General features: G+C 48.3%; 1 protein-coding gene across 3 annotated transcripts; it reads right to left on the bottom strand.

Moving 5' to 3' along the window:
- Positions 1 to 9: 9 nt before the first annotated feature.
- Psq (pipsqueak) lies at positions 10 to 27700 on the bottom strand. Of its 3 annotated transcripts, XM_076765105.1 has the most exons (9): positions 27197 to 27700; positions 16305 to 16449; positions 15840 to 16004; positions 3077 to 3340; positions 2749 to 2887; positions 2281 to 2436; positions 1282 to 1620; positions 621 to 1071; positions 11 to 409 (listed from the first exon to the last, which is right to left on the bottom strand). In XM_076765105.1, the coding sequence occupies exons 1-9, from the start codon at positions 27202 to 27204 to the stop codon at positions 205 to 207; spliced, it is 1872 nt and encodes a 623-aa protein (XP_076621220.1). In that variant the 5' UTR covers positions 27205 to 27700; the 3' UTR covers positions 11 to 204. The 3 variants fall into 3 exon arrangements, with proteins under 3 accessions (XP_076621219.1, XP_076621220.1, XP_076621217.1); XM_076765104.1 differs by lacking the exons at positions 15840 to 16004; positions 16305 to 16449; positions 27197 to 27700 and adding an exon at positions 8714 to 11104 and having other exon boundaries at positions 10 to 409; positions 2281 to 2415; XM_076765102.1 differs by lacking the exons at positions 15840 to 16004; positions 16305 to 16449; positions 27197 to 27700 and adding an exon at positions 8714 to 11104.
- Between the last annotated feature and the right edge of the window lie 108 nt (positions 27701 to 27808).

The following is a 27808-nucleotide window of genomic DNA, read 5'->3' as shown; positions in this document are numbered from 1 at the left end:
CCCATTCCCCCCTACCCCCCACCCGTACCACGGTTTGTGAATTCCGTAAAACATTGTTCAGCCAATTTTGTTCTGCGACAAGTTTGGTCGGTGGCTTTCTGCGGCTTTCGGACTCGTTTTCGCGTCCGTTCGTAAAATTCGATCGAACTGCAACGACGAACTCTACGATTAAGTTAACTTACGGCTCTAATAGAGGGGTAAGTTTCAGCTGCCTTGGTACGTCATTTGATCCGGAACAACGGACGAATGATTCTGATTTGGACTCTGATGGAAATGCGGACTGCTTCCGTCTTGCGATATTTCGCCGACAACGGGTTCTTCGTATTTCCCCCTCTTGAAACGACCGTACAACGAAGAGTAGGGTAGATTATAGTGAATAGCTGCTTGATTGATGCTCATTTGCCCCAATCTGAAACACGAAAATGAACGAAACGTGCCGTGGGTAAATCGACAAATTTAATCGCGTAAATAATTCGACGGTGTGAATTTAAGGACGCGAAAGAATAGAATTCCTATAAAGGCTGTTGCACGTTTATTTTTTATGAAGTTGCAACAGTTCAGAAACTGTGAGTGACATTGGTTTAGCGAAAGGGTTCGATAATGGAGAAGTAACCGTTTACCTGACGGCTTCGAGAGCTTCGGTCATAGCGTCCTCGCTCCACGGCGTAGGATTACTCCTGCTCAGTTCAATTCCTTCCCTTTTACATCTACCGTAAAGCGTCCCCGTGGGTATACCGAACTCCGTCGATGCCCTCTGCACGGACGTCTGACCTGACCTAATCGCTTCCAAAGCGCGGTCCAAGTCGGCCGGTGACCAAGTGGTAGGACTCGCGTTGAAGGGTGCGGCCAATCTGATACCTTCTCTCCTCGCGATTTTGTACAACGTGCTGGAAGGTATACCGAACGCTTTCGAAGCTTTATTCGCCGAGATCGTTCCAGTTCGCAACGCCTCGAGCGCGTTATTCAAACTCTCGTCGCTCCACGACTTCGTTGGTCCGTCCTTTTTTGGTGTGTCTATGCCTAACCGGTGAGCCCTTTGCCACAGTGTCGTCGAGGGTATACCGAAAGTAGCTAAAACGATCACGATCAAGTAATGTACGCGTACAAAATACCGATCAATTTACAAAACTTAACCCTTAGCGGCCCTGGCACCTTTACAAAGACGCACAGTTATTTCTAACTTATCTAAAACTTTTCTTCTTGGAAACATGGATAAAATTGGCTGGACGTGGGGCCGCGAAGGGTTAAGGTAAGTGTTCCGAAGGGGCATATTTGAATTACCGGAGGCTTTCGTGAGACTCATGTTGTGATTTCTTAAAGCTTCCAACGCGGCATCCATGTCTTCTTGCGTCCACGACTTGGAGCCATGGTGATGGGAACTCGACTGTCCGGAATGACCCCTCGAGTTATTTTCACCGGAATCGGAGTGAACGGAACTTCCAGAGGGCATTAATCCGAGCAGCTCCGGCGTGATCATCATCATGTTGTCGCTGTCGGCCGCGTTCTTCGAACTGACGCTCGCCCGATCCGACATGTGGCTGTCGATGTCGATGGTATCCGACGAATCCATCGTGTGCAATGTTTCGAACTTAATCTTCACACTGTCACAGGTTTGAATCTCTGCAAGCAAATATGAATGAACAAAACGATTCTTCCGGGTCCCATTTGAGTCGCCTGTCGATCGTTTATCGCGGAACGACGACGAATCGCGACACGCTTTTAGCTTCTCTGCGCGGATCCACCTGGGATTTCGCGAAAGAAGCGCCGTCGAAGGCAAAGCTAGATGCGTGGACTAAATGAGGTTGCGTGGGCTGTTACGAACCGAGCAACGCAAATCTAATCGCAACTAGTTAAGCCCGATTAGACCAATTATTTTGATTCCCTCCCCGTCTAACGAACGGCTACGCTTTTTTTTTTATTCCTCTCCCATTACGATTCACCCACCACCGATCGAACATTGCTTGTGCAGCAACAGACGATAACAGCAACGCTCCCTATTCCCGCGTTCGAGTAACGAAACCATCAAAAAATTAGTTCCTTCATGGGAAAGGATATTAAAGTTTGAGTAAACTACTTGAAGAACTTATTGAAGAAGAATTTCGGTACTTTGTAATAGTTGAAGAAAATTGAAGTTATGTTAGACGGTTTTGATCATTGATAATAGTTTGAAACAGTGACGTTCGGGTTCTTTTCAGTCCCTGACTGGTAGCCGGTTTAAAAATGGTCGCTTGTAAGCGAGGACAACCGCAATCGGACTAAATGCTAAAAAGAGGACTGCACCTGTAGAATGATGATCCGGGTCCCTCAGATGGGTGATCGTAGTGCCAACCAAAGTAGCACTAGGTGGCGTAGGTTGGGTTTCTGGGGGCAGATCAACCTCCCCAGGATCTGGATGATGACCGTAATGGCCGAGTCCTGTATGACAAAACATGTCACCTTTTTATTTCAAGTGAAAAGAGTCTGTTCTATCGTATTTCGAATTGCTAAACCGCCCCACACCTGGAATCCTCGGTAACCAACGTACTTGCATATCAATTACAGTTAACTATTACACAAATTTTATCATCAAACAACGAATAAGAATGTTAGATACTGGTTTAACGAATTCGTTAAATAGATTCCAATGTATAAATGAGTTTACGAACAAAACGTACATGTTATTCGTCCAATTCTGTGTGCAACGGAAGAAGAATAAGAGCATGTGCAAGGATTCAGGTGTGGGGCGCCGAACTCTGCTAATCGACTTACCGTTGTTATTGTTGTTAGCACCGTTACCGTTGTTGTTGTTGTTGTTGTTGCTGTTGTTCCGCTGGCAAGTTTCCAATACTATTGCTGCTGCCGTTCCCTCCGTGCAATCTTCATCTTCGGCCTGCCAGTCTCTGTGGTTCTGCGAAATATCCGGTACGAATTTAGCGACGACCATGACGAGATCGTGCCACCGTTCGCCGGACGGCTGTCACGTTCTCGTGCTTTCACCCCTCCCTCCCTCACTCCCCCAACCCTTGTAAATCGTTTTTCACCTTTTTCTCCATCGTACTTTCTTCGTCAATTCGAGTGTATTTTCTCGGCCGCTTACCTCTTTGTTCTCTCGATTATAATTGTCGTTCGATTCCTCCTCTTTGTATCTGTCGTAATGCCTCGAGTCCGTCGCCCGAGGTTCGAACGTGGTTCTGGCCCTCTTGTATCGCGGATGATGCCTCTTTAATTTGGTGAAATTTATCCTAGGCGTACCGGGTTCACGGGGTGGCGAGCTCAGACTGACCGATGGCGGACCGTCCCTGCTTTCCGGCACCTCGCAGAGGCCCTTGATCTTCAGCTGATCGGCCGTTTTCAACAGCGACTGAAACACGATGGACCTCCTAGTTTATCGTTGCACGATCATGTATGGAATATCACGGGTTCTCCGTAGCAATCTTCCCGGCGGCAACCGATCAGAAAGGGAGCAGATATTCACCTAGCGAGCAGGTGGAATTCTCATAGGGTGGGTCGAACAATTATCAAAGTATTCCCGCGAACTGCCGACCATTAAAACGCAACGGGCGTTGTTGCATCGTGAACAAGACCATATACGGAATAAACCCATTTCGGTAAACCGCTTTCTGAGAGGAATAAAGAAGAAGGGACTAGCCGGTGCCGGGCCGCGCGGATTTGCATATTCCTGGTAAAACCTCGTCATCCTTGCGCCCCATTCCAACGGATACAGTTTCATCTCGCAGTTGCCGTCTGGCCGCGGCTCGGTCTAAAATCAGTTTTCACGATCCAGTTTCGGCGTGCAGCGATTCATCGGCACAGTGCGTCGACCCGCGTCGAGCAGCGCGACGACGTCCTCCCTGAGACTATAACATCCATCCCACCCCCTCCTTTCTCTCTCTTCTGTGATCTTAACCTTGAAAGCGGCGCGCAAGGGAAACCGACCAAGGAAAAGAAACGCAAAGGAGAACGCGAAAGCGACGTATGCCGAAAGAAAAGCGAACTCGACGAGCTTACGGTTTCCTTGGACCGGAAGAGGAGCGTAGAAGGAAGCGGTAAATGAGAAGAGAAGACTTCCGCGTGAGAAAATCGTCTCGAGCGGAATTTTCGTGCAGCCTGGTGCACGCGAGGCGCAAAAGAAGATCGATCTCGAAAGGAATTGCACATTTCGAAACAAAATCAACGCAGTCTATGCGTTATTGTACTATATTGTTCGTGATACCACATACTATCCACGAGACTCATCGTTTTTCCTTTTTCAGAAACGCGTGCGCTGACGAAAAACGCTTCAGCCCTAGAACGAATTGTGAGTTGCATCGAGCCTGACGTTTCGTCCAAGCAAAACCATGTCGACGCTGTCCGTGTTTCTCCCAGGCGTATCAAGGGGGGAGGAAGGGAAGACCTAGAAGGAATTGCGAGTTTCGTTGGGCGCGGACTTAAATAGTCTTCGCGGGGTCTACGATTAATGAAAAATTACTCGATGCTGTCCATGTTCCTCTCACTCTGCGGCGCAAATGGGAGAAAGATGGATCAGTGCTGAAAGAAATTGCGAGTCGCATTGGATCGAACGCTGTAGTCTGTCTCGGTGAAGCCAGCTACTACAGAAAAATGAATCGACGGAGTCCATGTTTTTCTTATCCTGGAAAGATATTGCGAGCTACATTGGGTCACAGGCATTTTCGTCCGCGATCGAAGAAAAATAACCCATAATCTGGAACGTTCTTTCGCCCACGCGTACGAGAATGGCGTAAAGGGGAAAATCCGTGGAATGGACGAACGTGGAATTGACGAAAAGTGGAAAGAAAAGCGATAGAGAATAGGAGAAGCGAGAGAAACGGAAGATAGAGGAGACGAAGAGAGAGAGAGAAGCGAACGAGCGATCGAGAGCGAGGGCCGCGTTGAAGTTGAGGTTCTCTGTTCTTTAATCAAGGCAGGGGTGGTGCGATTAGGCGGGGTCGGCAAGGGGACAGGCGGTACGAGAGCGTCGGTGGCGGTGGCGGCGGCGGCGGCGGCGGCGGCGGCGGCGGCGGCAACGGCAACGGCTCGGCTAGGCTAGGAGCGAGGGGGCTGAGGAAGCAGAGGAAGAGTTAGGCGATGGAAGCAGAGGTTCAGGTGGGGGGTTTAGGCAGGCTGCACCGGGGGTGTCGGTGGCGGCTGGAAAGCGGGCGTGGGTGGAAAACTGGGTGGCGGAGGGGTAGGACTAGGTTCACAGTGGTATGGCTGGGAGAGAAGAAGAGAGTTGCAACGACAGAAAGGGAGAGAATCTGACTGAGCTAGCGATTGAGTGAGCAGCTGAGGGAGACAGGGGCGGAGGGAACAGAGAGGGAAAGAGAGAGGCAGAGAAAGATAGATGGATAGACAGAGAGAGAGAGAGAGAAGCAGAGAGGCAAAAACGCCCGCAGGAAGAATGGGGAGGCCTCCGACGCGGCTGTCGCGGCCCCAGGGCCGTATCGACCACCCCCAACCCCCGATTCTCTCTACGGCACTCGCGACGGCACCGACACCGATGACTTCCAACCGTTTCCACGCACACATCCTGTCTCTCTGTTGCTCTATGCATCTCTCTTCGCCCCTTCGCCCCTTCCCCCCGTTTCTCGTTCTCTCCTCGTCTATCCTTGTCTCTTTCACACGCTTCCTCTCACCCGACGGCTGCGAACGGATACGTATAACCGCGTTGAAATGTCCGCGAATCTTCGAGCCCGACAATCCGTGAGTTCCGTGGTATTGGTTGCAGCAGGGTGATCGAACTTCCATGTCGGACGTGCACGCCGCGGCGACAACCTCGGCGTAACGATGCTAACAGGAGTAATTGGGACTCCCGGGCAGAGCACGATTTTCCCGAAAATTTCCCGATTTTCACTACGTCGCTACGTTTTCTGACTAACGTACACGCAATTCGCGATGTCAACGAGCTTTGTGGGTCGGTCGTAGAAGCGGTCTCTGCGGAAAAAGTCTTCCGTTACTGCGACCGCTTTTCCCCGTAACATTTTTTGTAGTTAGAAATTAAGAGAACGTCTATATATATAATTATCTGTCTGATAATTGTTGGTTATCGAGGGCGAGTCGGTTAGATCGATTTCCTTTGTCGCGCGGAGATTCGATAAGATGTCGTTCGACAGTGGTGTTCCGTAAAATGGCTTTACGCGGTTCGATTAAATGAAAGAACGAAAGAGGGTCTGGAGACGCGCGATGTTTCAATGACACGACGATGACGACGGCGACGACGACGACGGGACTTGGAGAACCACGGACGCTAGGCAATGGGTTGGTAGGGTAGTGCGGGTGTTGGTGCAGGGGTTAGGGAGCGGGTGGGTAGTTGGTTGGTTCGGCGGTGGATGCATAGGGGTGGTGCCATCGGTTCGGAGGCAAGAGGGAAAGCCACCGGCAGAATCCAACCTCACCAATCAATACTTAGGGTTCAAGGGCATCGCCCGACCAATTATCCCAGACTAATTGACGCGAGACGAGAGAAAAAATTTTACCCCTAGCGGGTTACTTCCGATCTGTGTCTTTGGCAGGCGACGTTCACGGAATGTTTTGGAAACGCGTTATATAGGCGGAAGTCGGCGACCGGCGGGGCACGTCGAGGAGTATCGAACTCGACGGAAACCGTTTCCGTCGCGAACGAATCCCATTCCTCGAACGAACGGCCGATTCGTTTTGATTTTCTCTGGAATGTCCGCTTTGAGAAACATCGGACGGCAAACAACCGACGATTCGTCCCACAGGAATCGAACCCCGATTGGGAGGGGCGGCAAATGCGAGTCCTGAAGGCGGGAAAAGCGACAGAGAAAAAGAGAGACGCAGAGAGAGGCGGATGGGGTAGCGGGACGAATCGGTGAAAGATCTTCCCATCGAGGTAGAACACGACGTTGGGTGGAGTTCTTTCGCAGGAAGAAATAAGGGGGCGATAGAACGAGAAGTCCAACAGGTGTAAATCCGCAAAAAGATCGACCGTGGAAACGTTTCACGAGAACAGGAAGGACGCGAAGGGGTGGCACGGGGTTGGTCTCCGTGAGGTCGTACCAGGAGACGGTGTAAGGTATATTATACAGACACACCGCTAGGAAGAGACCCAGGAGGCGCAGGAAGAAGAGAAGAGAGAGCTGGAAAGGGGGAGAGAGGGTCGCAGATACGTGAAAGAGAGAAATGAGGAGGAAAGCGGAGAGAGAACGCACAGGGGAATCCCCGAAGATGGTCGTAGGGTCGTCTCCACTATTACGAATACGGCGCCATAACGGAATTGATAATGTAACGGGCGTCACGAGCATAACCTTCCTCTCTTCTTCTCTACGCTACATAACCTCCTTTCTGAATGGAAGCGCGACTCTGGCCACCACGTGCTCTTCGAGCAAATGCAAGAATACGCCGGTATCTTCGGAGATGACAGTACATTAATCGCGTCTTACGTCGAAACGTTTACTCTTACAAAACCTGCCAATATTTTCTGTAACGTTAATATCGGTCTTTGGATTTTCTTCGCGGAAACTAGGATATCGATAATGCCCTCGTAACTTCTTCCCAGAGCTTTATCCGCGCTTCGATCCGTTCCTATCGATCAAAGACAACTATCTACAGTATGCGGATCCGAATAAACGTGTCATTGTATCGCACGCCACGAGCTAATTGCATTCCTTTTTTTTTGCAGCATATTGGAATTTTCCTCGAGTATCCGTACGCGACAATTGGATTTTTCGCTGACAGATCCGTTTCTACCCGTGATTAACAGAAGGCTTTACAATTATCTGACAGTAGTGTCTAAATCGACAAGATAAGTCGTGCGTGACGGGAATGTTTACGAATGTGAAGTGGAGAAGGCTGATAATGCGGGTAGCGCAGTTTCGCAGGCGTTCTAAAGGATTCTCGAGTACACTGGATTACCTCTCGATCGTTCTCCTCTCGTAAGGGTAATTTTTTAGCAATACGGACACCGAGTTAATCGTAAAACGATAACGTATTTGCGTTAACTCGAGGGAAGAAAAATTTTCGCAAGCGTGGACACTGGATCGGGTCAAGTACGATTTCAATCTTCGAGGAAAGAAACTCCTTTCGGAGAGTTATCCGACCTAGGTATAGCATCAATGACCGAATGCAACGAGCGAATTACAAAGCGTCCGCGACGTTTATGCGCGTCTCATTATTTACACAACGTGTGCGATACTCCATGCGTTCGATCGACGCCTCTCGTGTATCGTAATCCGTATCTTCGTTTCGATGCGAATTATTCGAGCGTCGCAGACTTCGTAAACACTTCGCGAACGCGTCCGGCATCGTATCGGTTCGTTGCATCTGTGTTTCATTCATGAGAAAGACACTTTTGCACGTAATCACGGTTCGTCGACGTTTCGAATACACGCGCGGCAACTTGTAAACGATACACGGAACGATTTCAGACCGCGATACCTCGATTCGGAAGAAACGAGAAAGTAAGGTCCGCACGGAACAGTCTGGCGCACAAAAATATCTTGAAACACGATGGCTCACGTGCACGATACGGTCGTCCAACGTTCGGCGGGTAATATGCTGTAGTGTATTCACATAAAACTTCTGCTATCTTTCCCCGTCTTTCGCTCTCTCTTTCTCTCTCTCTCTCTTTCGCTCTTTCTCTCTCTCTCTCTCTCTCTCTGTTGCGAGAAGTCCATCGGAGCAATGCCCATCCTACGGCGGGTAGTAATAACGCGACGCGGCTCGCAAGACACTCTTCCATCCTGGCGCGAAGGAAGTTGTATCGTTTATCACTCACCTGGCTGCGGTACTCCGTAGGCGAACGGTCCCACGTCGAGAGAGCAGAGACGCACGAGGAAGGGAAAACGCAAAGGGAAGAGGAAAAGGGAGAGGAATAGACACGAGGAGCGTCCGGCGATCGGTCAGAGAGCGAACGAAAGAAGGAACAGCGAGAAGGAAAGGAAAAGGACGAGGGAGGAAACGAAAAGCGAGCGAAGGAAGAACAGGAAGAAGTTGAGGAAGAGAAGAAGGAAGCGGCGGTGGCGAAGGAAGAGACAGAAGTAGGAGAAGGAGGAGGAGAAGGAGAAGGAGAAGCAGAGGCACAGAAGTCACGACGAGAAAACGAGGTGGTGTCGCCGCCGTTAGTAGAGTCGACGTCGTGAAAAAGCCAGACGAAACCGTGTACGAGGAGGTTACGACCACGTAGAACGAGAGGATAATTCCTGGCAGGGCCCGATCTCCTACGCGGCGAAGCCCAACGAAAGTGAAATGGCATTCGGCGCTCCGTGCTGAGGGCGCACGGCATTCGGAGGAGCGAGGAGATGAAGAGGACGCGGCGGAGAGCAGGAGGAGGCAGAGGCAGAGGCAGAGGCAGAGGCAGAGCCAGAGCCAGAACCGGAGGAGGAAGAGGAGGAGTAGGAGGAGGAGGAGGAGGAGGAGGTGGAGGTAGCGGCGGAGGACGCCGCGAAATTCGCCGACGCGACGAACAAGGACGGATTCAGACCGCGCTCGAGCGCGTACAACGAGGAAGAGACTCGCGGGGGATGCGTGCTCGACGGTGGACAGAGAGCGATTGAGCGCTCGCGTGGAGCGAGGAAGCGAGCCAGCGCACCTGACCAGTCCCTGACAGCGGGGTAAGGGGTTGAAAACCGGCGGGTGGCAGGACGGCCGGTGGGAAGCGGCGGCGAGCGCGGAGCAAGAGGGGGTAAGAGAGTCCGTTCGGTGGAGGGGGGATGACGGGGAGCACGATGCACGACGGTACGGCGGCGGGCACGGGGCGGCAAGTGTGCGGCGCTCGAGAGAAACGCAAGAGTTCGCCTCTTGCGGGAGCGCGACGAAGACGGACGAGCGGTTCCCGCGGGAGGAAGGAAGACTTCCCGTGGCAGGACGAGAACAGAAATACGGTCTGCGCGGAAACGAACGAGACGGAACGGAGAAGACGAAGAGCGGGAACGCGTTCGGCGACGGTATGACGAAGACGGATGCAAGGTTCGCGAGAGAACGGGAAAGGACAGAGGCGATATACCGTGGGCGCGACAAAGGTAGCGCTATGTATTCGCGTGAACACGCCGATCGAGACTGTACATATATATATATATATATATATGTATGTACATAGATGTATATATATGTATATATATGTATATATACATATAATATATATGCGTGCAGATACGCGAGAGAGAGGGAGATGACCGTCGCAGTGGTGTACGCCTAAAGTTAGGTCCCTGGTTCACCATACATCGCGAACAAACCGTAAGAGATTTTGTTCTGTTAACGTTGACGAATAAAACACCGCTCGTGCTCTGGTTTCAGGCGTTGATACGGATAAATTCTATTCGTCGCTGCATCCTACATTATTCGGATCGTTCTCGAATGAATCGTTTCGTTCGAGTCGATGCAGATTTCCTACGGGGGCGAGGATAATTCTCTACAGGGTGTATGCGTATAATCGCTGTTTGATAATCCGTAAGAACCTCTATCGCCTTCGAATCTTGACGCAATTCCATTGTGCAAGTTTTAAGACGAAACGATTCTTTCATATTTATCGATTAATTGTGTTTTTCAGATTTCTCGTTCGTTTCAATCTTTACGCATTTTGATGAATTGAGAATTAATAATTTTCATGCGTTGCGTACCAAAGGCATATCAGAAAAAACGAAGTTAACAGAGAGGTTGAATTGCCGTTGCTTTTAATTGCAGACGTTTGGAAGAAGAGAACGCGTATAGGTTAGGTCTGCGTGACAGTAGCGTGTGATTTTGTAGCGTCAGGATATCTAGTATGATAGTTTAATAATCGCCATGTTAAGAAGTGTCGGCGGACACGCGGGAAAGATCGAATTACCCCCACTTTCCGTTGTCGTTAACCGGCCCCATGCAGGAACTTCGAGGGTCCGTAGGGCCGGCCCTGCGTCGACTCGACTCGACGCGACGCGACGCGACTCAACGCAACTCGCGAACGGGTGAGACGCCACGACGAGGGAAGAGGGTACGGTCGGTTTCGGGAGACCGAGCACCGTGGAGAAGGACGGAATCGCCGAAAAGAAACGAAAGAGAGAGGAAGATGGGAAAACGGTAGAAGAAGGCAAACGAAGGAGCCGCGTGCGCGCTCGAGGAAGAAAGAAGACTCGAGTCGAGTCGCGAATTGCAGAGCTTGCGCCGCGGACAAAGGGAATCTGCGGCTCCAGTCGTCTCTCTACGCACGCATACGCGTGCACGCTGCACACGATACACACGACCGTCGTGCAACCGTGCGCACGCATGCACGCCACTGCAGAAACCGCGGGTACAGTCGACGGAGGAAGCGCGAATTCTCTTGTTTCCCCGCGTTCGACTTTGCCGCTATACCTCCTCCCTCTCTTCTTCTCTTCGTCGCTTTTCTTCTGCTTCGCATCTATCGAAGAGAATAAAGAGACCACGGTCACGAATGCTATCCTACGACCCAAAGAACGTTGGTTACACATTCGTACGCCGCCACTCGCTCGACCAACCTCTTTGCTCGCTCCGGGACAGAAGAAAATTATTAGTCACGCGTACGAACGACTCTCTTCGCGGTTTGGCCAAAGCGTAGAAAGCGGTACAGTCGCGAAAGCAACGTCCGATACGCGTACTTTACGAACTTGCGGTAATTTCGCGGCTGAGACTTTTTCGTCTACGCTTAACCTAGAAAATACATTGGAAACTCGAATTGTTCATTCGTTAATATCATATGTAACTCCTGCCACGCGCATTGCCCTGTAAATACCGATTATACCCTATTAATTGTAATTATATTTAATCATTGTTTAGCAACCCATTTGTAGTCATAATCATCGATTCGATCTCTAGTTAAAATGTATAACCACTCTCGTAGCAGTCACAGCCACTTGCATTAATTATCACTCGGGTGGTACGTACTGCCAATGTTACCACGCACTACAGGTTTCGAAATTAAATTTCATTTTACCCTTCACCGTCCGTATTCTCGTCGAGCTTTACAACTTTTGTTTTGCATACGTTGATACGTTTCTCGAATTTCTTCGCGAACAACCAAATTTCGTGAAATCACGCGAAGCACCAGCCAATAAAAACGATAAGAACCGAGAAGCATCTTTTTGCGTGCCTTCGTTTTTGATCCCTCTATGCGCTCGCATTTCTCTCTCGAACTACTCGAAGAAGGGAGATACCGATCGAGAACGAGGTCAGTAGAGAATACATACTATCCTTACCCCCGTGATGCTGAATGTTTCTTGCCCGATTACTGTGTGTACGATTTGATAAAGGGTATGCACATATGCGTTTGTTTGAAGCTTTCTATGTCCTACCGATATTTTGGTACGGTTCGGTTGTTACATTTGATCATTTTTTTGCTGCGCTTTCGTTCCAGTTAGGTTAGGAAAGATACACGTGCAGTTGTGACCGTGAATATACGGCTATACACGGTGTCTCGAGATACAGTTTTGATTGCGATAAAGCTAGAAGAACGATTGTTCGCATTATATGGCTACTTCTTAATTCTTATTTGAAGGTTAACTTGATTTTTTTATGGCACGCTACAGATATATTGGGTTGGTCAAATAGTAATATCGAAATTTTCAGTAAGAATCAGAGAACGTTCTCTTTCGTTTCAGTAGACTTACAAAAATTAACACGAACATTTTGATCAGTATTTTTGAAGATAATGAGGCGAGAAGATTAAAACGGGACACCCTATATATGTAAGTACGTCGAGCTCGATGCACATGAGCGATATGTGTTTTCTTCGTACGTCGTCGTCTTACCTCTCATGTCAAGGACAACGAGTCGAAGGACTGCGTGTCAGGTCCTATCTATTGGCTTTTCTCCGAAAATGGAACGTAGAACGTTTCTCGGATATTAACGCTAGATTTACGGACATCGACTGCACATATTTTTATCGAAACCCGTTACATTAAAATGCGGTATTTCTTTTAAATCCATTACGAATCTTTCGAATCTGCCGTTAATCCAAACACGTTGTTGCTCGCGAGAGTGTTGTTCGTTAATAGTAGATCGCAACGAATTTGAGGTTATACTCTTTCCGATAAGATGAAACGTCGACAACGAGAAAAAGATGAACGCGGTAGTTAAAAATCGTCGTTAAATTAAAAAGATATATTTGAAAAGAAATTGCTTTGCAAGTTTACTTTCGGCCAGCCCAGAATTATGTCCGAAGCGAATGTTGGCAGTGAGATAGGAAACTCTGAACGAAGAGCACCAATCAGGGGCGTGAGCATCGTTGCGTGCCAACACGTTTTGCTTCACGGAGCGGGGTAAAAGGGAGGTAAAAAATGGCAAAATAACGAAACTCGAAGCATCGTTTACGAGCGGTTCTCTCTGGCATATTTTCGTGCCAGAGGGTCAAAAGACGTTGACACACGGTAGATCGTAAATATACGATCGACTAGTTCGAATAGTCGTTACACGAACGAACGAACATATTATGCAGTTCGTTGTAGAACGAGAAATAGATTATGCTACGTTTCGACGATATTATCCAACTATACGAAACCTGGTAACTTTGTGTGTCTTAAATGCACACAAGATTTTCTGAATCTTGAATCCTTTCTTTGAAACACTCTGTATATATCTGTATAACGTGTGCATTATGTTTACCTCGACTTACGTCTTTTCCTAACCCTACGTCGGCTATTCTGGAACCAATTAGTATGGAAGTTCGGCTTACGACTGTCTTGAATATATCCATGGTTTAAAAAAGTACCGAATGAAATAATTTGTGTGCTTCGTGAATGTTTAAATTTACGAAAATTACAACACGTTGTTTGCCACATTTTTGCGGTGGCCAACGCAGAATCGAGCACTGTTCGAACGGTCGACAATGTGTTAATCTATACGCTCATTTCGTAGCGACTGGAACGAGTTTGGAAATTATACAGATACGTGGAATCGATAGTTAAACCGATAATGGTTGAGTGCCACTGCATCGGGTAGGTATGGTATGTAGTAGTAGCAGCTTGATTGTCGGACAATGGAATCTAACGAGACGGGGTTTGAAGACTGTCTTATTGATCTCGCGAAAGTGAAGAACATAATAATGGTACTGTCCATTCATGATTTTGTAAAACATATGCACTCTCGACGCCGAATACTGTTAGATCGAAAAGTCGTACCCGGTTACGCCATTGAAAACGCCCGAACCGATCGTCCCGTAGTTTTCGTTCATCGAAAGAACCATTGCAACGGTAAACGAAATTATTGTATCGAATATGGATAAAAAAAATGATTTTATGCGTATCATCGTCCCTGCACGTGAGCTGATCGTTCAAGTCGTTCCGTAGTCGGAAGACATAACCTACGAATTGGCGATGGTTTCCCACACCTGGTTTGTCGACCACTCTTACGTGTTGGCATTTGCCGGAATAAATCCTCTAAAACCGAAAACAGTGAATTTACAAGAACAGAATGGAAAACTAATCAGATACGAAATTATTAAAATGTTTGGAAAAGATTAATTTTCTGGTATCTTTAAAATCATACTTTGGGATCATCTTGTACCAAATTTCTGATACGAAGACACTTATTCTCCGATTAATAATGGATTTAAATTTGGCTCGTACTCAAAATGCAGTACACAGTATAAGTTCGTCGCCCGGCGTTGAACAGTTCAAATAGCCGGTCAACCTGTTCTACAATAGAAAACTACGAGTAGCGTACATACATACGTACCAAAGCATTCTAAGTACTCCATAAAATTGGCCACAAAGTCATCTATTGTTTCGCGTGCTTTATTCGTTAGAAAAGATGCGTAAAGGTCGCTTTGTTCTTGACTAGGGGCTTACACGAGTTTATGGTAATGCAAACTAGGTTAGAAACGCGTGCAAGCGCGCGCACGTTCGAGGCCATTAACTAAATAAAGACTTTCGGCGAACCGTGGTATCGTGATTGAGAGAAAATTAAAGTGCGCGAAAGGGAAAGTGGACATTTGAAACGCACACGACTCCTTTAGTCGCGAGTGCACCGTTATTTATAGCGAGAACCGAAGGGAATCGAGAACAAGGAAGGGGAAAATGAGAAGGAAAGGGAGGGTTGCGCGCCAAACTGTCGAAACGAGATCTGTGTTCGTCGTGCCTGCAAGGGTGGGTGGCGCCATCTTTGAATTCCACGACTTTGCTTTACCAACAAATAGGGAAGGAAACTGCAGAGATATAAACCTGTCGGTCGGTAAAATAGACATCTGGAAGAAGAGGAGGAAGTTAACTTCCAACGGATGTGCAGAATCGCAAACGGGTACGGTCGGGTAAACGATGAATTCTTCTCTACCGTCGATAAAAGGGTTAACGAAGATATCCGTTCACGTTCGTTGTGAACGAACACGAAATAATGCGCAACAAAGAGAAAGTCTCGATCGTCTTGTCGTCCCATTGCGTCTCTATTCGTTTCACTTGGTAAATGAACGTTAATCGCACGCATTCTTCGACGATGCAAGAAATGGTAACGCGATCACGTTATCGCTTTATTCGTTCGACGCGTACGAACCGTATCGTTGCTTCTCGATTTGGTAATCGCGACCACACGGTTACAGGCTTTTGCGGTACATTTACGACCGTCAAAAGTTTCAAATATTTCCCATTTATTTTCTTAATAGTGAAAGTCTTGTTCAACTTAATGTTTTTTTTCAAATTGTTAAGACATCCAAGACGTTCTTAGATGTTCTATCTTATTTCAGAGCGACACCCGCTTCGCTTTCTTACTCGCTGCTTAGCGTAAAAGAATCTTTGAGGAAATTAAACTTAGACGCGTGAAAGTAAAGGGTCCAGCCTTTCGAACAGTCCCAGAAAGATTATTGTAAGACTTCCTTTCACGAAGTTACAGTAGTCCAAAGATCGACAACGTATGAACGTCAGTGTACGCATTTTCTGTTTTATATTCATGCGTCTATGCTTGTGGAACTAAGAACGTTAAATTACCTGAAGTTCTGCTTGCGAGACGTCGATTTCACCCCTGTAGACAAACTCTATGATGAATTTCAGGTCGTTGAAGCAAACGTCCTGTGGCATGATGATGGTCGGATGCTTGCAGGGATTCGAGAGCAGAAGCTTCTGAAAGTAGGAACTGCACGCCGACAATACCACCTGCGCAAAAGAAACGGGACATCGAGCGAGCAATAAGTGCATTGGCCAAATATATGCCCAAAATAACGCGGCAAAGAGTGGACCGAAAGCGCGCCAGGTCGTTGAGTCGACAAGCAACGCTAAATTTTCCCTTTAATTTAAGAATTTAATCAAGTTTCCACAACGATGGTAGCCAAGGATTACAGATTTTTCCTAAATTAACAGAATTCAAACGAGCGTTCTTCGACCTTTGTTTTTCGAGTTGGCGAGTTAAGAATATGGTCGCGGCGTTGGTATCGCGCTATCTGGCGATCGACGTACCTTGTGCGCCTTCAAGGAAGCTTCGTTGCATGCCAGGGTGACGTCCACGAAGGCTTCCGTCTGTAGGAGTTGGTGGAAAACGGACGTCATGTTCGACTGGTAGTTGTTCCAGCGCAGGCAGTAATGCTGCCCGGCCATGCCGCCGCTGCAACAGAAACACGATGGAAACGTTCGTTCAGTTTTCGTTTTCTATCAATCTCCGTTCCGTAGATCCGTCAAAAAAGTCATCGACGGTTTCGTCTCGCGTCCCCTATCCACCCAACGCACGCACACGGAAACACCGTTTCTCGGTGCCCTTCTTCCTTCTTCGAGATCGATCCGCAAAGCGGAACAGTACCTGTAGTGCACGCCCCAATAACGATCTGTCTCCATGAAATATTCTTTAGTTTTCGTTTCCGTCACGGTTACGGGAAGATATCGGCGTTGCTTTCTACGCGGTCGCGGACGAAACGCGCGAGACGAAGTCAGGCGTTTTACGCGATCACGAAGAACGGACCGGTCGGTAGAGCTGGAAATCGGCGTACGATGTTTTTCGCGAGAATCGGTAAACACTTTCGACGGCACCAAGTTTCCTCGAAGTTCGCGATAAGGCGCGCGTTTCGACGTCGACCAGTCCCAGGAAAGGAGAAAGCGAGGAGGAAGAATATACCGCGAAACCGGGAAACGGTTCGAGCTTTCCCCGCGAGTTCACAGGCCGGAGGAACGTATCGGCGCGAATCGACACCACAAAAGCAAACGAAGAAGTTCGGGCGTTGGTCTGTCCCGTAACATTCACCTGTTCCGTGGACCGTGCTTTATCTGCCTCTATCTATGTGACTCTTTATACGAGCCATTCCGCGTTATCTATCCGTAGGAACACGGACTTTTATCAGTTGCTTAGACGTGCTCCGATAACGTGAAAACTTTAAGCCCTCGTCTCGTCTCGTTTCGCTTCTCGCGTCCCTCTTTTCGCGTTCGTCTTCCGATTCCGAACGGGGAGGCCCAAACGGTCGCGAACCGTCTACGTATTATGCTAATGGGGCGGGCAGAAAAATCGATTCGATCGATCGTGACGACGGAGACCGTGCAGATCGGTCGATCGATTAACGAGCATCGAACGGTGTAAACGTTGCAGAGCGTTGTACAGGTGACACGATCGTCCACGCGTGGTCCCGTGCATTGTCGAGAATTGCTTCGTCGAAAGGCTCGAATTGACCGTGCGTGTTCGCACGCAGCTCTCCGATAGCGCAGCGGCAAGCGAGCGCACCTGGTGCACTTACCTATCGGTTTTTGCCTGCAATTCGTTAACCGTGTTTTACGCGCGCGTACTTTCTCGTCCCGTTTCGTATTCACCGACCAGACGAACGCCTAACCGATACAGTATACGTTCGCGTCCCGAGTACGTGCATCGATATCTAGAAATCGGGTTAACCGGCACATCGTTTTGAGACGAACTGATAATGCGCGATAACGAGCCGTGGAACGGCGACGAATCGACGATAATCGTCCGATCGTTTTCCTTACGCGCGAAAACGAGGCGAACGAACGCCACGATCCAACAGGGTTCGATATTTAAAATAAAAATTAAATCGGGAACACCTATCTCCAGATCTTGCACCAATCAATTTTCATATATTTTTAAACTCGAGACAAAAATAAGTATTATTTTATAATTGCAGTTGACGTCAAGAAACGACACGATGTATGGAATTACTTAATATCTGTTATCGAGCAAATTGCGGATGAGAAACTGTTTATCTGTTGCTTGTTATTCGAAAATGTTTATCTAGATAAGAATTTTGTTGCTCTCGAGTCGGTCAGTATAGTGATTCCCGGTGGCGGGATAGCGCTGTCGATACATCAGAGAGCACCGCGCTCCTGAGTGCAAATGAAACGCGAACCGTCGAATCACGATGATCGATTCTACCGCTATCGTCGACCAGATCGAATCGATCGATACGCTTTCTCGACGGTCGATCTTTCGCGCGTGCGCGAGTACACTAATCTCGACGGTTTTACACGGTTTCTCTCGACTCGCGTACAGGATCGTTCAAAGTTAAACTATCGGACTTTGCGTTCGATAAGTACAAGTTCTTTTCTTTTACACAGCTCCGGAAACACTTGATCAAGGAGCTATAATAACTGTATTAATAACAAAGGTAGAGTAAGCGTTGATTTACTGGGTCCGAATGGGATGGTCTTATTTATCGAATTGCAGCTTTGGAACGTAGTGTAAAGATCCGTTAACTATTTTCTCAGGTACTTTCACTGATATCGACGAGCAAAGCAACCGTCCGCTCGCCCTGGCGATGCAACGCGCGCAAAGGAATCCACGAATTCGACGAACGGAGGTAAAAGCGCGCGAAATATATGTAAAAAGTTGACCGTGAAAGAGCGGGACGTCTGTAAACTACTTTGGAGCGCGTGACGTTAAACGAGCAGCCGTGGATGCGAAAATAGGCGTACCAGAGGGAACGAATGACGTATACACCAGGGTATGTAATAACCTGATATATAGCCACCATAGATCCAAACGAGGTATAACTGCAAGATAGCAGCCGATGACGTATGAAGAAGGTATTTTTACAATTAAGAACAATTCACACCGTAAACGACAATAAATTAAAACGAAATTTTCCGTAGAAATTCAAACGCAACCTGGATCGCACGATCACCGAGTCTACGCAGGCTATGATCTAATTTGAACGAAAAGTTTAATCGACCACAATTAACGCACCGAGGGACGTTTACAATCTTTATTGTTAAATATCTCGTAAATTATTGCGCGTTGACGCAAACCACCGAACATGGGTGAAACATTTTTCGGTCCTCCGTCTAAGAAGTTTCGTTAAAATCAGCGTGTGATATTTAGGAACGAGACTGTATAAAAGAAACATCCCTTGTACGAGAATTTATTAAACGGATAAATCACCGAGTACAGTCACGTTTCATCATCGTTGAAATATTTTTGGGAGCAACTGTAACTGTTTTCAACCCCTGGTCAATACCCGTCAACCGTTGAAAAACGCTACGAGTTTTCCGGATGACCCAATAACGAAACAATGTTTCGATCCAGCGACGACGTTCACTTACACGTTCGTGGAGTTTGATGGAGGCGTCGAATCGGTAACGAGACCAGGATAATCGTCGTTGCGTGCAGAGAGCGATCGCGTTTGGAAATCGGCAAGAAATATCGTATCAAGGAACGTCGCTCATCCCTCGAAAGGCGAGTTCGCGCTTTCTTTCGCGGCCTCGAAGAAGGACACTGCGTTGGTCTCTCCCTTTCAGAGAATCCTCCCTTCCCCGCCTACCCTTCTACGATTCATCTCAATTTTTCTTCGAGCTTTTTGTGTCCAATTTCACCTCGCCTCCCTCGGATCCCATCCTCTTTCTTTTTCCCGTCTGTCTCTCTGCCATTCGTGGAGTAGACGAGCGCGCCCGCCGCCTCACCTCCCCTCTTCATCTACCCCCGGTATCGTTCTCGTTCCATCTTCTTCTTTTCTTTTCTCCCGCCCTCTTTGTCCCTCGGTCGTTTCATCGTTTCTTTCTCGACCCTCCGCGTCTCCCGTTCCCTCTTTCTCCGCGCGTTGGCTCCATTTACTCGTTCCCTCGTTCCCTCGTTCCCTCCCTACGACGAAGACGCTATTTTCTCGTGGCCCCCTTTTCTTCCACGGTCTCCGGCCACCCTTCTCTCTTTTTCTCCTCTCCCGTGGTCTCATCCTCCTCTTTCCTCTCCACTCATCGCCGCTACGCCCTTCTCTCGCTCGATGGGAAGCTGTGTGTTACCCTCTCTTTCTTCCTCTTGCTATCTTTCTCTCTCTCTCTCTCCTCTCTTCCACTCCCTATACTACGCGCGTTTCCTTCTCCTCCTGGCCGGTGCGCGTTTTACGTTTTTCCAACGTTATCGACGTTCTTCCTCGACTCTTCCCGGACTTTTTCCTTTCGTCGTACCGTCCTCGAGACGACCAACCAGCTCTTTCTCCGGGAAAACGTAAGCGGAAACGACTTCTCTCCTCCCCCTCTCCCTCTCCACGAACGCCCCCCCTCCCCGTCTCCCTTCTTGCTACCATCGTAGACCGCGTTTCCAGAGAAGCCGACTCTGAAATCCTCCAGAAACAGTTTTCTCCGATTTTGCTTCCATGTTCGTTTTTCTTCCGCATAGATGCGGATGATAAAACGCGAGACTAATAAAATTTGCATCGCTACCGGGCGGACTTTGCATAAACCAGCGTCGACCTTTGCCTTCGCGGCGGCCGCGATTCCCCCGTACTTTTTTTTTACGAAACGAACCGTACGCGGCTGTTCGGCGACCGCAAACGAAATCTTTCTGCGGCCGCGGACGGTTCCGCTTCTTCGCCGGATGCGCAGGACACGCCTGGAACACGACCAACGCACGACCGCTTTCGCGCGAAAAATAAATTACAAGCTCGATTTCGTAAACTTTCGCGAAACGCTCGAGACGATCGAGAAACGCGCCGTAAGGCCGATTCACGCGACCGTAACGAGCCTGCGTCTTTGTTACGGTTGGACTTGGAAACGAACATTCTATTTGACTCCTCGAATTCGATGGGAGTCGGCACTGGTCAGATTTCAGAGTATCGAGAATATAGATTTGGTCAAAGTTTTTATAGAGAAGGGCCCTCTTCGCGCAGCAAGGATAGTAGACCGAGAATAAACGTCTCAAGATAGAATAATTCTACGTCGTAGATAATCGTTTTCAACGACGACAGAATTTAAAAAGATTGCAATAATATTAAAGGAATTTTTATCGTTCGAAGGCGACGTTTGAAATGGAAATACCCCCTTAATTATCGGAGCGTGATAACTGAACTCGCGCGCGGTTTCCGTAGGACGAGGCGCATTGCAGAACGGTAAGGTCTTTTGGCCTTCCTTCGTTCCGTCCAGATGAGAGTAATCGCAATTACCCGACCTGTGTTCGTATTCCGATCAGATTACTTGACACAATGTCCGAGGAAGGAACGTAGCGTCTATTTTTATCGAGAACGAGAGACTGAACGCGAGCGAGTTGCATTAAACAAAGTGTTGCTCCGGGGTACAGGAGGATACAGAGAAAAAGAATAATACAGCAAGAGGTTCGTTTCGATTCGAATCCGCGGCGGTAGCAACCTGTCCTTTAGAGATGAACGTTTCAACGACGCTTTCTATCGACTCTCTCTGCGAGTACGGCGCTCCGTCATCGAAACGACGTCGATATCGATTTACCGTAATACACCGACGTTTTTCGTATCCCGTGAGATTGAAAGTAATCGATAACGCCGCGATGTCGAGACATCCCTGAACCGATCGTAGACGCGCTCCGTACGCCTCGTTCTACCGGTGTAATGGCGCAAAAGGTATCCACGGGCAGGAAAAATACGGGCTAGCCGTGACGCCTACGCGTAAAAATGTTGGTCAGCGACGAGAGGGCCAGGCTCGATTCCGGAGATCGGGAAGGCGTAGGTCACCCGTCGATAGATCGAAACGGGAGACGCTGCTACGGGAACGGAATACGAACGAAAGCGACGGGAGACCTTATCAACCATTTAACGATGCGTTAAAAGGAACCAAGTACGGTTCGAGGAACGTGAATTTTCCAAAAGTTTTACGTTTCCTCCCTTCTCTAGACATCTTCGTAGAAAAGTAAGCATTTTTCTCTTCGACGTATTACCGCGAGCGGCTCCCAGACGCGGTAAACGCTGCCAGGGACCATGTATCGCCGCGAGCGGCTCCCAGACGCGCTAAACTGTTCAAGGGTCGCAGAAGAAAATGATAAGGGGTAGAAAAGTTTGGCTAGGAAGACGAGGGAATAACGATCAGTGGTCAAGAGAACTCGTAGCAGTCCTAATTTCCGTCCTGTCTGTACCGTAAGGCATAACAGTACCGCATTCCAAATGCCCTTCGTTTCTTCGTTTCTCTCCGTTCACCTTTCCGAGAGAACCGGGCTCTCTCGGCCTCTCACCTGTTCCCCTTCGCCCTACCACTTGAAAGAGTAGTCGTATATAGTCGGGAGTCTCGGCTCCGTTCTTCCTACCACCTTTTACCTCCCGCCATTTCCCTCCGACTCCGACTACGACTCCGTGCGCGGCTGGTTTCGAAGGGCAGGAAAGGAGAGGAGAAAGAAACGAGCCACGATACGGGGGGAGGAGACGGACCCGGAAACGCCAATTTCACTGGAACTGGAGGAGAGCGGAGGAACCGACACGTGGAGACGCAAGAAAGGAGAAAGGAAAGGACACGGTCTATATCGGAGTAGATACTGCTTTCGATAGTCCTGTTGTCGATGTTCCCTCGAAATCTCTCGTAAAAAGGTCCGCGTTGAAGGAATCCTCGGATAAACGAACGACGACAGGAAACCAACACGGTGAATTCGTTCCCAAGTTTCACCGAACAAACAACAATCAAAAGTTAACACGTTCGGTTGGAAAATCGTGCTACGAATAAAATATATTTCGAATGGAGCGTTTCACGCAGTATGGCGATGGACGACTGTTCACAGCTGTCGTACGAGTATACGACATGTGGTAAAGAACGCATTAATTAGAGTAAAAGAGATCCATGTACACTTGGTTGTGTCGAGAAAACTGCATTTAGTATATGAATATGGACATTCGTGCACAAATATGTAATGTTCGTACGATTGCTAGATGAAGTTTGCGTACTGCCTAGAGTTTAACAACATTCGATCGTAGCTTGTCTCACTATTCATCGTCCATCGTCCGCCGCGCTATACTCCTCTCTATTCCATTCTTATGGAGCAAGGATAAACGAGGGTTGAAAACCACCCCCGAGATCCACGTGATCAGGGTTCCGTCCCTTCGGAGGGTGCAACGTAAGAGGGTGACGTGGACTTGCCCAAGGTCGCACGTGGCTCGCCTAGAGGGATCTTTTTTCTCTCTATGTAGTTTCGAGGGTGCATAAGTTTTTTTTATTCTCATTTGGATAGATGATTATGGGAAAAATTGTCGTTCGCGTCGTAAAAAATGATTGTTTCTCTCGACTACGCGCGGATATGTGATTTTTCACGAGCATACAGAGCGTATAACTGTACGATAACGGGACGTTATCGCTGGAATCTCGAATTCGGAGTATTATTCCAGCGTACTCTCTCTATAGTTGCCACGATAGTGGTTCCGTCTGGTCGGCAAAGGAGCCTGGGCAAAGTCTCCAAGGAAGGAGAAAGGAGCAACGAGGATGCGCAGGAGTAGTCGACCGAACGGAAGCTACGGAGAAGAAGGTAGAACCGGAGAAAGGGTGAAGAGAGGGTGGCGAACGGCGGATAAGAGAGTCTCTTTGTGTGCTCGTGTACAACGGAGGGATGAAAGCGAAGGATGAAAAAGCCGGGGGACAGATGGCCCTTTCAGACAATGAGAAACTCCGGAGATAAGGGGAACGCGAGCGAGAATATCTGAGGGGAGAAAAAGAAGGAACAGCAGGGAAAAGGTTGGCGAGAGAAAGAAGAGGAGGCGAAACTGCTTTTTTTGAGACAGCAACGGAAAGGAGCGGGACGAACGAACATTTTATTTTTACAAACGCGAGACCACGTTCGTACGTTCGATAAAGATAAATATTTAGCCAGCAACCGTCGAAATATCAATTACAGACTCGTCTAATAATAAGAAATGAACGTTCGTGTATATACCGCGAAACCGTGTAATTCTTTTCCGTCGATCGTCGATGGAAACTACCTTTCTCCTTTTACCAGTCTCGGAACATCCAGCGTTCGTTCATTCCACGTTCACTTCGGTTCAGTTTTTTTTAAAAATTACCCTCTCGATCGATCGCGCGCGAGAGAAAAAAGAAAACGTGCACGAACCGCGCGAATTATAATTGATTTAAATATAGAAGCTTTTTACGTAAGTAACATCGAACAAAAAAGCGCGAGAAAAATCGAGCAACAAAGTTCCCTCTCGCGTCTTGTTCTTCTGTATCCCCTACACCATCTGTCTTTGTCTGTCTTTCCTTTTTCCCCTCCCGTCTCGGTCGTATTAAAGAAACAGGATGTGCGGAGCGGGACGAGGAACGAGGAAGAGAGTAGGGAGAGAAAGGCAAGAGGGTTGCCAGCGGAAAAGAGCGGCTCGAGGGAGTAAGAGGGGACGAAGGCGAAGCAGGAGACGACGCCGACGACGACGACGACGACGACGACGACGAACGAACGAACGAGCGAGCGGAGGAGTTGGTGGAGAAGAAGGAAGACCACGGTGGAGGTGGCTATGGAGGTGAACGTGGTGACGGCGGGGGTGGAGGTGGATGTGGAGGTGGAGGTGGAGGTGGACGCGAGGAAGGAGAGAGCCAAGGAAGGGGAGGCAAGGAGGCAGGAAGGAGAAGGAAACGGTGGGTAGAGGCAGATCGAAACGCAAGAAAGAACCGAGGTTAGGGTGGTAGACAGGATGCTACGAGGGAAGTCAAAGGGTGAAGGGAGGAAGAAGAGGAGTTCGAGCGAAGCAAGAGAAATTTCTTGCCTCGTCTCCTTCCACTCTTCTTCCGTTGCTGAGTCAGACCGAGTCGCGTCGGAGAAGACAGATAGAAAATAGAGAAAAATGGAAGAGAACTGTCCGAGAGAACGGCGAGCTGAAAACGGGGACAAAGAGAAAATGACAAAGGCGAGAGGGGCGTTCGATTCGATTGGAAAGGCAGCCAGAGAGGCCTCTTTCCTTTTACCAGCGTTTTCTCCGTATTATGCTCCGTACTTTCCGTTGTTCCTATGCGCGCGCGGTCGTCGTACCACACGCACACACACGCGCGCGCGCGCGCTTATCCACGTATACGTGCACAGTATGTATAGCCTATCTAGAAATATACATTTATCCGCGTTCTCTTTCTTTTCTGTCTTCCTTTGCGTCCATTACCTGTCATTTCTTCCGTCTCTGTTCTTAGCACTTGTACGAGCACTTTTTTCATTCTTCTCCCTCCTTCCTCCCTTCTGCCACCACAATTATTATACGAGGTTTCACGTTATGTGGCTCTATGCTTTTGCGGCGAGAGGGCAGCTTTATACGTGGGTGAACGGGAAAATGTCTTTTGAAACCTTTCTAGGTCGCTCTCGATCGCCCCACTGTCAGTCATATACACGCGATTCCGCTCGCGGCCTCTCGAGAAAATCGTCGATCTCTTCGAGGTTTTCTTTTAAAGACGCTACGCGATTATAATCCTCCAATTTTCGATTAATCTCTTCCCGTTAGCAGGCTATACCGTCACCGATAACGTAAAACCGATTCTTTCGATCTCTTCCTACGATTCCTAATCTCTCTCGACGCGTTTTGCCCAGACTTTTTAGGCGTTTCACCGTGTCGCGATCGATGGTAATTGATCTTGTCAACGATAAATCGTTAAGAAATACCCGCGACTTTTTAAATATGCCTGACGATATTATCGATAGCGAAGAATGATTCAAACGTTCGTTTTTATCTTGGTTGTAGCCGGTCCTCCTCCGGAACTCGATCCTTGAATCATTCTAAGAAAAAATAGGAAGGGAGAGAGAAACGGAGATGCAATGGAAGGGATAGAGAGGCGGCAAAGAGAGGGAGGACTAGAAGAGAAGAGAAAAGGTGCAGTTCTCTCGATGGTTACGAACGCGGCAAGGCCGAGAGAAGGAACAGTAAAATTGTGGAGAATGTGCACGCGCCATCAGGGTGGCCTAGATTCAGTCAAGACCTGCTTTCTAGGCAGCATTTCTCTTTATCATCGGCACCGCGAGCACAATGTATAGGTAAACCGTTGGTTGCTGTACGATCGCAGAGAAAATCTCAGGTGCACAAAGTGTACGTACTAGTTACGTATGTTTGTCCTCGATTAATTCTTATAAGCACTTTGCTGATAATTTAATAAACAACGCGCACGCATACGCGTTTCTGTTTATCTTAGGTAAACGGCTCGTCCACTTTTACCACCCCCTACCCCCTACCCCCTACCCCTACCAGGAATGTTAAAGAAAAATCCTTCGAACAATCGATCGCACTAGAGCGTCTTTACCTTAAACATCTACGTAATGTACTTTGTTATGTATCGTTATAAAATACTGCGTCTGTAAACGCTTGGCGTATCACTTTCTATTATTCTAAACATAGCGAGGAGGACGCGCGTGGACGTTGACAGCTGAACAACGATCAATCTATGTACGACATCGTGTAGATTAAAAACAAAAACTAAAAAAAAAACAAACGCGTAACGATAATAACAATTTTGAGAACTTTATCAAATTATATTAATCGTGAAACACGAAGTGTAACATTTGTATTTAGAGGAAATATTCTCCTGATACGTTCAACGAGCAAATATACGCGAAAACAAAGCGACGGTTATGTTTTCCTTGTGTTTAGCTGTGTAATACGCGCAAACATTAAATAAGTGTTTCCTGCGCATACGTAATCGTTGATTATTGGACAGTTATCGTGCACGTGACCTACCGTAATCGACGACAGCGTTTCGAACGTGCACGCGGCAAGTGTTCCAAATCCTCATGGAGAAGCCACGAGGCGCGCGTGGAGGGACGTCGTTTAATTCGTCGCTCCGTACGACAGGTCGTTAAACGTCGTAGATCATTGTCACGCACACCTATGCGAGTACGCACACGCCGACAGACTGACCAGCTGGGCGGGATACACGGGGGAACAGTCGAAAGTCAAAACAATACGCGCGAGCACGCGTAAATCGGATGCGGAATTAATAAACACGGAAAAGATTTCATTGAATCGAGTATCGGTATTATCGACGCATGAAAATCGTAACGTTTCTCTAAACGGATGTTATATCGAGCCGAGTCAACGCGAGACGCATCAAGAAGACAATGACGAATCGCGGAAACTATAGAAACGTTTACTTTTGTATTTACCATCGAACAAAAGGGCACTCGAGGATCGCGATACGTACCGTACGCGTCGTGTATTATATTTGAGAAATTCTGTCTTTGCACTTACCTTACCATGACAACCTGACGCACGAATAAAATCACCGCCGGAGCAAAAGTTCGGCCGATTTTTGGCAACTTTGTGCCAAGGTCCGCGGTAGACACTCACTTTTGCTTGTAGTTATGACACTCGATGTACACGACCACGCACGAGATGATATTTTACGAACGATTCTCACGAAACGCGTATTCACGCGATAACACACGGACGATTGTCAGTCGTCGCGTAAAGCACGTACCGCGCTGACGACTGGCAGCTGTCACTCTCTCGGTTTGCCCGTGAAAACGTCGCGGCACGAAGTGGCGTAGCGAATCAAGGAGAGAGACGGACAAGGGGAAGGAGAAGGAGAAAGAGAAAGACATAAATGCACACTAGGGGGCACCGTGATGGCGGCGGACGGCCCGTGTTCCGTTGCGGACGGTGGCGCAAAGCGATTAAGCGATTTTGTTGTGGACCCCGATTCTTCCCTTCGTCGGCTCTCTCTTCCCGGCTTTCCACTTCTCCCGCGCCGCCTTTCGCCTCTCCCGCCTGTCGCTTCGGCTGCGCTACACGATAAACGCGCCCCTCAACGGAAATCTGCCTTCATCCCCACCACGTCCATGCGAACCCCTACCTTCACGA

The sequence above is a fragment of the Colletes latitarsis genome, chromosome 5 (assembly GCF_051014445.1).
Source record: "Colletes latitarsis isolate SP2378_abdomen chromosome 5, iyColLati1, whole genome shotgun sequence".
NCBI classification, from domain to species: domain Eukaryota; kingdom Metazoa; phylum Arthropoda; class Insecta; order Hymenoptera; family Colletidae; genus Colletes; species Colletes latitarsis.
This window is presented reverse-complemented; position numbering and strand designations above follow the sequence as displayed.

Excerpts from the sequence above, each read along its gene's own strand:
- Psq (XM_076765102.1), bottom strand. The coding sequence starts at position 9,220 with ATGCCGTGCGCCCTCAGCACGGAGCGCCGAATGCCATTTCACTTTCGT. Across the intron at positions 1,621-2,280 it reads CCCGGATCATCATTCTACAG|AGATTCAAACCTGTGACAGT; the intron begins GTGCAGTCCTCT and ends ATTTGCTTGCAG. Across the intron at positions 1,072-1,281 it reads GAGTCTCACGAAAGCCTCCG|CTACTTTCGGTATACCCTCG; the intron begins GTAATTCAAATA and ends TGATCGTTTTAG.